The following is a 12963-nucleotide window of genomic DNA, read 5'->3' on the forward strand; positions in this document are numbered from 1 at the left end:
TAGTTAAATTAGTTATTTATAATAAGTAGGTGTTAACTTTCCTAAAGTATTCTTGCTAATCAAATGTATTAGCTAGAACTACTACTATTACAAGAACTACCTTGAAAAAAATAAATAAATATAAAAGATAAAATGGATTGGGATCTTATAATTAGGATCAAAATAAAAGTCAAACAAGTTCTTATATTAAGGACTGAAGGTAGTATTATTTTGCAATATTTTACTAATAAGTTTTGGTGGTTCAATAGTTAAAAGTGTTTCTAGATATTAATCCCTAAAATTTGATTTCATTTTGATTTTGGTTTTGGTTTTTAAAATTTAAAGTCAGAGGTTTTGGTGAAAAAAAAGGTCTTAGGAATAAAAAAAATGGTTCCAGGGATAAAAATTATTTAGATGGATTAAAATGAACTGAAATTTCAGAGAGCAAAAATACTAATTTATTGATATCAAATTTGAGGAATCAAAACTAAAATAAGATTGAATTTTTAGAACTAAGGTATTAACTGATGTTTGTCAAAAGGTGGTGGGATCAAATTCCACATGACTGAAGCATACATAAGTAAGAAAATGCCATGATTACCTTGTGCTAATAAAATCTTCCTTATAATCATTTATGGAAAAAACACGATAAAGATTACAAGTACGTATGTACGTACGCATAATTGGCTAAAATTTAAAAATCATTCTAAATACGTAAGAAGAGAAAATACCAAGGAAGATGAAGATCAACTTATTAGAGAGAAGAGAAAAGAAGTCAGAGGAAAAGAGGAGCAGAGAAGCCAAAAATTAAAAAAGGCAGAAAAAAAAAACTATTGCACATGATTTCTTCATAGCATGATGCAGTCACTTCCAGAAGTCACTTCTTACCTTCTAATAACTTGAGCCTCCTTAGTTTCTTGGCCCGTTACTGGGTCCGCTCGACAGGATTTTTATGGGTTAAAAAGTAGCTTATTTTTGCTACAAGCCCGATTGTAATATTTCAGCTTGTTTGGTTGGACTTTCTGGCTTATTGGATCACTTTAAGAGGTTATTTACATTGGGATGTGTCAGGGGGTTATTTTTCTCTGGCTCGTTTTCGGTTTCTTGTTCATTACACGAGTAATCGGCTAATGGCACTGTCAAAGACCAAAAAGCTGACTGAAATGCTTATTTTGTATATCTTTTTTCAAATTATGTTTAGCTTTATAGTTGTAGTATTTTTTTTATTTATTTCTTTGATGCTTTCAAATTTAATTCACTCAATCAATTTCATTTCTTCATATTAAATTAATTTAAATTCATTGTATTATGTCAATTCATTTTTTAATCATGTTTTACTTTATATTTTAAATATTTCTTATGATTTCTCTAAATTTTTAATTTTTATTCACTCATTAAATTTCACTTCTTCATTATATTATCTCGATTCATGGTTTTTCATCTTTCACTTTATATTTAAATATTTTTTATGATTTCTCTAAAATTTTAAAATTTAATTCACCTATTAAATTTGACTTCTTCATATTAAATTATTTTAATTTCATTGTATTATGTGAGATCTATTTTTTAATCATTTTTCAATATTTATTAAAACTCATACCTATTTTGGTCATTTTACAATCAAACTTACTTTTACTCAACCATAATCCAAACAATCTTTTACCAATCTCACTTTTGTAAGCTAGCTTTTCTGAACTCCAATCCAAATACAATTCAGCTTATCCAATTTAGCTTTTACCCAACTTCACTTATCCATAAGCTACTTTTTCACTAAACAGCTTTTCCAATCGCTGATCCAAACGGATCTACTATTGGCCCAACATAATAGCCTTGGATGAATGACGGGGGGGGGGAAAATATCATCTATTTCCATGTGGATACTTTTTGTTTGTTCAAACAAGAGTTGGTCCAGTTAATAAGGAGTCGGCTCATCACTCATGTAGTCATGAGTTTGAATCTCGCTCCTAATATGAGAATCTTATTAGCGGGTGATTTATAAGTACTTTTATAAGCGTTTTTTAAATTTGAAGGCATATCCTAACTCTAATAAGCCTTTGAGACCTAATTCACCAAATTTTTTTTTTGGCAACAAAAAGAAATCCCATTGCAGTTTGTTCTTTGCATTTGCAAGTGAGAAATATTGTTGAATGATTAGCTAGCAATATAGATAATGTATGCATAATGCTTGAATTATTTTTGTATTCGATTTATCAAATGACTTTCATCTAAGTAGGTGATGTTTTCATCCAAGTTCATGCTTGTGGCAGTAAATCTATGTTTTCTTAGGACCTCTCACGACCCTCAGTCTTTGTGGACAATTTTGTTAATTGGCCCCAAAAAACCGTGGGGGGCACGCGCACATAATAATGAACAATTTTTTCTCGTTCCGTCGGAACACATTTAAAAATTTATTCATTCAACAAAGGCATTAACTAATTTGCGTCTTTGTGCACCTACAAGTGCTAACCATTACAAAACACCGGCCATGACCAGAAATTTTTTTTTTGGCCCTGACTACTTATTTTATCAAAAATTATATTACCATTTTTGCTCTTTATGACATTATTAATATTAATCAATCCAGGAAAAAAAATTGTGTCCGGTGTAATTTTGTAGAAAATGCTTTTAGGTAACTAGTATAAAATTACATTTGATAATACTTGTAACATTAATATCACATAGCAATATAAACAAGTATCAACCTATTAAAAGATTAAGAAATCAATTGAATAAAGGGAAACAAGTTGAAAGATTTCTCATTATAAGATTTATTGTTTAAAAGTAACTGAAAGTTGTTTGAATACCTAACTGTAATCTATTTTTAACTGATGCAATTTTTCTTTAGTGGTGTACAATTTATTCTCAACCATGTACGAACTAAACATAGGTCCCAAGTATTTTTTAAGTAATAAATTTTTAATAGGGATTTTTCGACAATTTTTTCGTAAATACATGATATTGAATAATCTAATTTTACCTTTGTATAGTTTATAGATTTATCGATTCTCATATTTATCGAAGTCATCATTTTAAATTTACCACTCAATTTATTTATTTATTTTGATTAGCATGTTTGCAAAGGCGTAAGCCTAACCCTGAGCTGAGCTTCCGTTCTCCGTCGAATTCAGCAGCATACAGCCTCCACTGCGGTCTTGAACTCTCAAGCCTTAACGGCACCACTGTCAACTGTGGAGCTGCCTCCAGCCGCCGCCGACACCGTCTTCGGACTCTGTCGACTTCAGCTTCATCCTTAGTAAGATTGTGTGGGCTCTGTTTGGTGCCTTCCTATTGTTATGATGCAGCGTTCAAGATTTTTGAATTTGTTTGTGCTGTTTTGCGTATTCACAGGTGATATATTAGATTTAATTTAGTGATTAGGTATGGGAAAGAAAGGAAGAAGCCGCCAGAAAAATGAGAAGAGGAACGGCAAGACAAGTTCCCAATATGATGATGCACTTAACGATGACATGCACGACGAAATTGATGCCTGTATTTTCATTCTTCCTTCTTGAGTGATTTATTTTCTCATGTGTTACTGCCGCTATTTGTATGGATTTATATTGTTCTTTTTCAGTTCATGATGAATTTGCATTGTCCTTGTCTTACTTGGACTTTTTTCCTTTTACAGTTCATAAGCAGAGCGATATTATCCCTCTTGACATACATGGCGATGTTGGAGAGTCAGACGAGGATGAAGAAGTGCCCGTTTTTGATTTGAAGGTATTGATTCCCTTCTTCTGGTTCATATCAGTTAGAGCTTTGTGTTGATTTCTAGATGGAACTATTTTAGGGAATTTTGAATACTAGATGGAATTAGTTTAGTGAAATTTCAAGTTGGAATGAAATATTAGATCTTGTTTCTTCTTTTCAATGATGAGTTTGCATAAGCAAACAAGAGTATTTTGCTCCTTTAGATTTTATTAGCCGGTGACAACCATAGGCTCTGATAGTTAAAAGCACAAGCAACGTCCCCTTTGAATACAGAGGCAACTCTTTAAACTTCATACCTATTGCACTGTGCATGTATGGTTTCGCTTTGAAAGCCACTAAAAACCATGGTTTGGTTACGTGCTTCCACTAAAACCATGGTGTCGGTGGTTTTCAATGTGAAACCAACCATATTCCTAGATTTACCTTTGTTGTCATGTCCATTTCATGCCCTGTGTCTTTTTCAGTGCAAGCTTCTCAACTAATGCCTTTTTGAATGATGATAAGCTTCTGTTTGTTCAATGAAGCGAGATAGATCAGACCTAGTGATGCTTAATTGGTTGCTTTGCTTAAGAATTAGAACCAGAAAGTAAACTGCATCTTTCAATTTTGTATTATCATCTCATTTATTTCTTTCATGTCACTCACAGGGTTCTGATGATGATGAGGATGAATTTGATGACGACGACTTCAGTGATGATGTTAATGACGACATGACTAGGAAAAGTAAGGATTTGTTTCTAGATATTTGTTACAATAATGAATATTGAAAGGCACTTCAAGGGGAACTGAGTATACATCTTTTCTATCCCATGCACTTGAGTTTGAATTTGTTTTATTTCCTTCCCAAAGATATGGGATACTTTGTCCTTTTTTGCTTTTTAATTTGAGATCTCACAGTCTTGTATAGCCATAAAGTGATATAATTTTTCCATGAGCTAACGTCATGATTTATCTAAGGATAGTTTATGTAATGGAAACTAGAGCAGTTTAGATTTGCAAGTCAGAGGATGCCAGGATCTATGGGAAACTTTTTTCAAGGTTTCGAAGTGAAATTTATGTGTGAGAGGTGTAATTGGGCTAAACTGTTTATGTATTATTTTCAGTAATCAGGCAAAGGAAATATTTACGTGCAAAATTTGGTGGTGAGGATGAAATGCATGATGATGATAATGAAGAGGAGGATGATGATGAACCCATACTAGTTGGAAAGCATTCCCGACATGGAGCTGATAATCGTCATTTTGAGGTGAGGGTTCGAGCAATTTATAGCCCATTTTTTGCACCTTACCTTTAATAAAAGAATTTTTGCCATTTGGAACCTTTTTAATAATTTTCGTTGAATAAGTATGCAATTATGTTTTGATAAAGCTTCAATCAAGTGATGATGAGGCCCTAAAAGAAGAGGAAGAGTTGGCAAACCAGTTGCAGAGAGAGAGGGCAAAATTTTATACTGAGGAAGACTATGATCTCGTGGGTTTGAAGGTAATATTGCTGATATCTTGTTACTGTGTTGTTTAATGCAGTCAACCCTCCATTTTTATGAGATATAACTTATGATGGTACAGGAATCATCTTTTAAAGGAAGGGACTCAACGGAATCCCTGATGCTTGAGGATACAGATAAAACTTACAAGGTTGAAGATTTGAATGCTTTATCAAAAGATGAACAAATGGAGACATTGAATAGGTTAATTTTATATCTGTATCTTACAGTATTATATTTCGGATTTATCTTATGGCTTCAGCTGCTATCCCTATTGTACCTGCATTATCAAAATTTAAATAATTAAAATATGTGCATTGATCAATGCAATTGATAATTGTAAGCGTACTTGGGAAAACAAACTTCTTGTTGGGGGTTTGCATTTTCAACCCAAAATATAAATGATAATTTATGTGCTTTCAAAAATGAGAAAGAAGAGTTTAAAGAAATTTTGCTTGTCTTTATCTTAGTAAGGTGTAAGTTTAGAAAAGAAGTCGTAGATACTAATGTTCTTATTGAGAAACTTAGCGACCAACATAAATGATTAAAATAAAATCCATCATTGCCTTGATGATTTTACAGTTTGGTTGGTCAAATATAGTTTAAACCAGCTGTAGATCTAATTTAATGTAATTCTTTATGTCATGTTGTCACTGCCATTGCTTAGTCAAATTGCATATGAATGGAAAAAAATTTGTATCCATGTTTTCTTACCATTAGTTAGTATGAGTTCCTTTCATTGTATAAGTGGACACTTGTTCTATTTCTTTTGCAAAAGGAATTACTATAATGAAGCTTGATGCTAAAGGTATTTCTAATAATGTATTCACCAGTAGAGTGGAACTATTACTATCCTGTCTAGAAGTAAGTTTTTGATGCTTCCATTTTGATAGACCAAAGTTAACAATATTCGAAAGAAAACTGATTTAAAAAAAAAAAAGAAAAAAAAAGCTGTCAGCCCTGTTTATTGGACTGTTTGGCCTAGCATTTAACACAATACACATGGCCATTGATTTTATTGTTTTCATTGTTATGGACTGTAGCTAATTGTTTTGAATATACAATTTTGTGTTGATTATTTCTTGTATAATATTCTTTTTAATGACTCTCAGTGATTAATAGCTATATTCTCGTTTCAGGTCTTATCCAGAATTAGTCTTTTGGTTGTCAGAACTAAATGACGCACATGATCAGCTTGAATGCAAAATAAACCCATTGTTAAGCAAGGTTTTTGTCTCCTTTTGTTGTGATATGTTGTTTTTTTGCCACAGACAACAAAGATGTTGCCTGAAATTATTCTACTTATACAGGGCCTTGTTTTGATTGCCCAAGTTTCCTTCCCATTTATTGGGCCCCTATTAAAAAAAATGCAATCTACGTCTCTTTAGAGACTACTTTCTTGGACACGCATGAAAGCCATCGTGCGTTTGAATTGTTTCATTACTTTGTGAAGGTTAAAGATGGCAAAATTGCTACGGAAGGAGTTGGTTATTTTGAGTTGAAGAAAGCTCTGCTGTTACTCTACTGCCAAGCTATAACTTTCTATCTTCTCCTCAAATCTGAAGGAAAGCCAGTGCATGACCATCCTGTTATGGCTCGCCTAGAAGAGATAAAGAAATTATTGGATCGGGTATTGTTCTCTTCAAGTTGTCAATCTTTTTATCATAATAAATTTAGCATGCAGAATTAACATATTCAAATGTTGCTTCTTGGAGTTGAAGCTTTTCCATTCGGATCTACAGAATTATGGATGCCTTTTCACATACTTGGTGCATATGTTTTCATATGTCCGAACTTTTAGATAGAAATTAATAATGTTTTTAAATTTACTAAATTAGAGAAATTGGTATGGGTAATGTAAGACTAATGTGTTGGCTCTAAATCATACGTAGCTGGCGAGTACAAATGCTTCCTTCTTGGATTGTCAGTGAACAGTTACCACGTTGATCCAAGGAATGACTTGCAGTGTTCATTCATTCCTGCATGCATGTGTAGAATCTTAAGTGTGAAGGGTAATAAGCTATCATTTGATCACCTGGTTGCACATCAATGGTGAAGTGCAACCCCAAAAAAAAAAAAAAATCAATAATGTGAAAATAGATATTAATATGCATTTATGGCATTCTTCAATCTTGACCATTAATTTTTGATCTAGTCGAGGATAGTTACCCTTCTCATATGAGACCACTTTTCTCTCATGATATGCTCCCTATTACACCTGTAGAAGGGATCAATTAGCATCCATGACAAGAAATGCTTTTTGTTTTTAATTTATTTATATACTTGATGGAAAATGATTCCTTTTCCACGGCACTAAAATGAAGATATTCAATATCTATTATATCCCTTTTCCATGGGACGAAAGATATTTCTCATCCGCAACATTACTTTTTTCATTCCATTTTCTTTTTTTTAGTTCTGTCCATTTTGTGTGCCAGATGAACCCTAACTCAGTGTAGGATGAATTTCAATCAAAATCCGCTATTGGAGTAAAAGTTCTTTAGCATTAGCATTTTCCTCAAAATGTTTGACATTACTCGGGAGTCATTTGATGGCCTATTCATGCATTTTAAAATCTAGTGTGGGATGCACATTGATAGGAAACTATTTATTGTTTAATTGCGTACTTATCTGATTATTATAGAATATGGTTGTGAAGATCACATGGTTACGACTTCTAATCTGACTGTTGGAATGAACATCAATATTATTGGCTTAAGGCTGTCAAATCTTGCACCAATGCTAATTTATCATTAAATATGTCATAGTAAGGGTGAGGGTAGAAGATTCTCACCTGGAAAGAATCCATTATATGCTAATGACCACTTCTTCCCCCATTTTTTTGGGGCCAAAAAAATGGATACAATACTCTTTGTTCTCTTCCTTGCAGTTTTAAGATGGAAATGGTTTTCTTTAGATTTTGAAGCTTCTAATGTGTGACTTACTTAACAGGTGCAAAAACTGGATGCAAAACTTCCGGTCAAAGTTGATGATGTTGTTGAAGAAAATCATGGGTTGAAAATGGTATTAAATTCGGGTGATATAAATGCTTCAATGGCTGATTCCTTTGTGGAAAACCATGACCTGCCTCATGCCTCTGATGTATCACTAAAAGAAACAGTGGTAATTATTTTTGTTTGTGGTTCTTTTTTGTCTTTGAAGAATAATCTTCCATACAACCCTTACATCTTGGTCTACTTATGCAGTCTCTCGAGGTAGTCGAGATGCAAAATGTGGATTCCTCTAAGGATAATGTGAATGAAGAAAGAAAACAGAGACATGAGCTTAAGGTGAATTATAAACAATTTTGCATGCTGATATTTTGTATCTTCCGTTTGATTTTGAAATCACTAACATAACATACTTTGGCATGTTTCATGATTTCGAATTAGTTTTATTGCTGTAAAAGGCCTATTATTTTGACTGAGATATGTTGAATGTGGCAGAAGGATCGCATTGGTGTGCAGAGTTCTGAAATGTTAAAGATCAGAGCATCCCTTGAGGAAAAGTTGAAACAGAAGGGTTTCCACAGTTCCATTGCTCCAAAGACTACTAGTGCCCGAAAACGTTCCAGATCATTAAATGGGTATAACTTTGCCCCTGTGGCCCTGTTCATTGCATTCTTATTTCTGGGTTTGGGAATGAGGACTTAATGGAAACTTACTAATATTGCAGGCTCGACACTTGTGATGATTTTGATGATGACAATGTGAATGCCGATAGAGTAGCTACATTGGTTAATGGTCTTGGTTCTGGTAGAATTGCTCAGCTTGCTCATCAGAAGAAAGTTAGGGTACAGCACGTGATGTTTTTTCGATCAGCCTGCATTAATTCTCCTCGCTCACTTCTCCTTTTGATACATTTCAAGTTTTATTTTGAATAACATATCTGACTGGTCCCTTTTTGAATAAGGTGGTTTCTGGTGATGATGATTTACCTAAGAGAGATGACATTGGGGAAAGGAGGAGGAAATTTGAACTTAGGGCAATGTCTGGTGCTGGTTTGAAATCTGAGGATGTTGATGAAGAAATAGGTGATCCTGGATTTTCTGATCAGGAGGATGAGACAAGTGAAGACTCAGAAAATGACTTGTATGAACAAATAAAGCAACAGCGGGCTGAAAGATTGGCTGCTAAAGCTAAGATTTACTCCAGGTGAAGTCTTGTACCCTTCTGCTTTCTCAAATTGTTCAGAGCATATTATTCTATCACGTCCCTAAATAGCATCTCAGAGGAGGATGGTAATTTGGATCGATTGTCCATTTCTTGACATTATGTTGGTAGCTACTACATATTTTGTGATTATGATGCACATTTTTTAATGTGCAAGTATGCTTTTTACGTACGTTGTCCTGTTGGGCAAATAAGCATATTATTATTAAGTGCTTTGGCTCTTCCACGTCCTTCCTAAAGATATAAAAATTATCTAATTGGGGCCTCCTCATGTAATTTTTCTTTAATTGTCTTGAAAATTAGGCCTTTGTAGTGATTAGAGTTTTATTAAAAATATGCAAGTTAAATAATTCAAAATGATTTTTTCCCCTTGGTTGCCACGGGTCTAATGATTCACTTTTTGTACAGGAACTCTGAAGTCCCGTATTTGCCAGGGCCAGATACATTAGATAAAAATGGAAGACGGCCGATTTCTTACGAGGTTGTGGCCTCATTTATCTTATCATTATTCTATTTATAATCTCCTCATAGACTTTGTTTTTACACCTCCGATGCCAAAATGGCTTTTACACCTGCGATGCCAAAATGGTGCAGATGGAGAAGAACAGGGGGTTGACTCGATATCGTAAGAAGCTGACTAAGAATCCAAGAAAGAAGTACAAGGTAATTTTACTTAAGATTTGATATTTGGGTAATTTTATTGTTGTCTGGTCTCCAAAGAGTACTGTATCTTGTGTGAGTCGCTTCTTTAGATGAACAAAAATAATGGTAATTTGGTACAAGAGAAATATAATAAAACCCAAAGAAACTCGTATCAGCCGCCATCTATTTGCATGTCTTCCAACAATTTTGAAACAGTGCAGAACTTAAAATTTTCTGGGATCTCCCACAACCTTCAACATCTGAGAAATGAAGTATTTTACCCGGATTGACAAAGATAGTAGTGAAGTTCTGATGCCCTGCCAAAACCAAACTAGAAATATTTGAGATTCCGTTTGTACCTGTTTGCTTCTCTTTATTTCTCCTTTGGGTCATTAATGTAGGATTTAATAGGAGAGTTGATGTTAGTCATATATGTGAGACTTATTTAACATGTTTATTAAATTTTTTCCTAAATTAATCTTATTGATATTTTTCTAACAATAATCAAGTAAAAGAGGGAGGGAGGGAATTAGGGAAGATGCTCAGGGTATTTAAAAAAAAAAACCATATTAATTAATTTAACCAACATCCTTAATCTACTCAAATTAGTTAATTAGATCTTACATTAAAAACCAAAGGAATAGGACATAAAACCACTGAGAAAATCACCTTTCAGCTTGTGTGAATATTCTGGAATAAAGAAATTTTTCATAAAACAATCACTCTTCACGAGGATAGCTGTCTGTGTTTCCTTTTTCTCCTTTTTCCGGAGTTCAAGTATGTTTGAGAGAAAAAGAAAGGTGGACGGCTATTACTTTAAAGTAAGTGTTTGGATCCTCCCCACGAGAATGATTAGTAACTTGATTGTTTTCTCCGTTGCCACCTCCTTATCCAGGAAAAGCACAAGAAAGCTCTTAAGAGACGCAGTGGGCAGGTTCGCAGTGTCAAAAAGCCGACGGGGTCCTATGGTGGAGAGTTCTCTGGAATTAACCCATCTGTCAGTCGAAGTGTCAGGATCAAGAGTTAATATTTTTGTTGCAGTGATCTTAGCGTCCTAATATTCTCAGGTTCCCATCAAATATCTTAAAGCCCACCCAATTCATCATTATGGCTGGTGAGTGTGTAATTGAGTGGTCTCGCAAAGTTTTGTTGAGAATTAGGAAGTAATAGGAGAGTGAGTAATTTATATTTCTATGAAAGTAATTTAAGTTACTTTGAGATGTATGGTTGAAATGGAGAGAAGCATCAAATTATGAAGTCACTGTGTCTTGCGACATTGATTTATTTTATAGATAAATTTTGCTCAAGTGATTAATTTGTCTCCGTCGTGTTTTCAATACCTGACTCGGGAATGAATTGGTGAACTAGTCTCTTAATGATCTGATGAAGAGTTCTGAACGGGTTGATTGGGTTGGATTTTTTTTTAATACTTTTGTTTTATTGAACCCAGAATATCGTTTTGAGTTGAAAAATTAAAGGGGAAAAATAGTAATTCATTACATTTATGGTCTAATAATTATATTTTTTGGATCTATATTTAATACATGAATATTTTATTTATTTTAGATTGATGTCTTTTTTTAATCTAAATATTACTCATTCTTGTTCAAAATATAAGATAAACTTTGATTGAAGGGTTTGATTTTTTTTAATAAGATAATATTTACTTTTGTCTAAGTATTTAATAAGTTTTTTTTTTAAATTTTACTTTTAATGCATATTCTCTTTCCTCTTTGATTTATTTATTGTATTTTTTACTTATTCTCTTCATTAATAAAGGTATGTTTAGGGGGAAAAATATATGTTTTACATATTTATTATTTTAAACTGATTTAAACTGATTTATTGATTCCTTGATAAATATAAATAGATGAAGTTTATCTTATATTTTGAGTTGGAAGGAGTATTTTAATTATGATTGGTTTGATTTCGAGTTACTTTAATTTGAACTATTGACTTTAATCACTACGTTTATTCATTGGTCCTGTTTTTGGTACTTGGTCTACATTATATACGAGAATTTGTGGGCAATGACATTAATTGCTTCTTCTACTGTTTATTTAATTAGACTGATTCCTTCTGACAACAATTTTTAATAGTTTGCCCGTTGAAATTTATACAATAAACCCGTGATTAAATTTGTGACTATAGATTTAGATATGAATAATAACATGATAATGATGAATATTTGTATTAAAAGAGATTTCTAAAGTGCTTTTTTTCTTTTGTGTGTGGGTGTGGGATAGTTTACTCCTTATATTGCTTTTCAATTTATTTCACTTAAATGTATGATATAAAAAAAAGAAATGAAAAGAGCTATTAATAATGCTGCATAAATTATCATATTCTGACCGTAATAACAAAAATTGATTTAATATATCACAAAGAAATTAACCTGCAGCATCCAGCTTAGTTTAACGTAATCAAAGGTGTTTTATTGTGTACAAAGTTATTATTACCACCAATTCTTGAGCGAATGGGCTTAAGATCTTCAGTAAAAATATAAGTGTAAAAAGGCGTGACGCTAAGAAGTTGTGTGCGCGCGTGAAAATAATTTTCTCAGTTTATATTTGTTTTTTTTTATTTTTAGGATTAACTTGTAAATTTATTTTATTCAGTGATGTTGTTTGGAAAGGGGCTTTTTTTTTTAAGTTCAATATTACCTTGAAAATATTTAAAATGAAGCAATATTATTTTTTTGCCGTTAAAATTATTAACAGTTAACTTCAAAATTTTAACAGTTAATGTTAATTTTTTAATAGAACAAAACGTTATTACCACATTTTGAAATTTGAGGTAATATTATTCTTGAGTGAAAATTTTTGAAGAAATTTACACATTTAATTTATTTTTATTCCTTTGCTATAATATACATATATTCCTCCGGTCCTAAATATAAGATTCCTTTTGTAGTACAAAAAGAGTCTTATATTGAGGACAAGAGGAATAATAATTTAGTTTTTGGAAGAAAAATAA

At 32.6% G+C, this 12963-nt stretch overlaps 1 protein-coding gene across 2 annotated transcripts; it reads left to right on the forward strand.

The window, feature by feature from the left end:
• The first annotated feature begins 3075 nt into the window (after nt 1-3075).
• Nucleotides 3076-11294, forward strand: LOC114712485 (something about silencing protein 10). Of its 2 annotated transcripts, none has more exons than XM_028897033.1 (17): nt 3076-3240; nt 3328-3468; nt 3608-3699; nt 4338-4413; nt 4794-4936; nt 5059-5172; nt 5256-5377; nt 6313-6400; nt 6627-6803; nt 8126-8296; nt 8380-8463; nt 8620-8759; nt 8849-8966; nt 9086-9327; nt 9754-9826; nt 9940-10008; nt 10883-11294. In XM_028897033.1, the coding sequence occupies exons 2-17, from the start codon at nt 3360-3362 to the stop codon at nt 11012-11014; spliced, it is 1950 nt and encodes a 649-aa protein (XP_028752866.1). In that variant the 5' UTR covers nt 3076-3240; nt 3328-3359; the 3' UTR covers nt 11015-11294. The 2 variants fall into 2 exon arrangements, with proteins under 2 accessions (XP_028752866.1, XP_028752867.1); XM_028897034.1 differs by having other exon boundaries at nt 3076-3232.
• Nucleotides 11295-12963: the final 1669 nt, after the last annotated feature.

This window comes from Neltuma alba, unplaced genomic scaffold, assembly GCF_004799145.2.
Source record: "Neltuma alba isolate B1F8T4 unplaced genomic scaffold, ASM479914v2 tig00011367_pilon, whole genome shotgun sequence".
In the NCBI taxonomy this organism is placed as follows: Eukaryota; Viridiplantae; Streptophyta; class Magnoliopsida; order Fabales; family Fabaceae; genus Neltuma; species Neltuma alba.

Bases quoted from the DNA above. Each gene is read 5' to 3' on its own strand.
- LOC114712485 (XM_028897033.1), top strand. From the start codon at position 3,360: ATGGGAAAGAAAGGAAGAAGCCGCCAGAAAAATGAGAAGAGGAACGGC. The intron at 3,469-3,607 runs GTATTTTCATTC...TTCCTTTTACAG, and splicing joins GCACGACGAAATTGATGCCT to TTCATAAGCAGAGCGATATT. The intron at 8,967-9,085 runs GTACAGCACGTG...TTTTTGAATAAG, and splicing joins CTCATCAGAAGAAAGTTAGG to GTGGTTTCTGGTGATGATGA.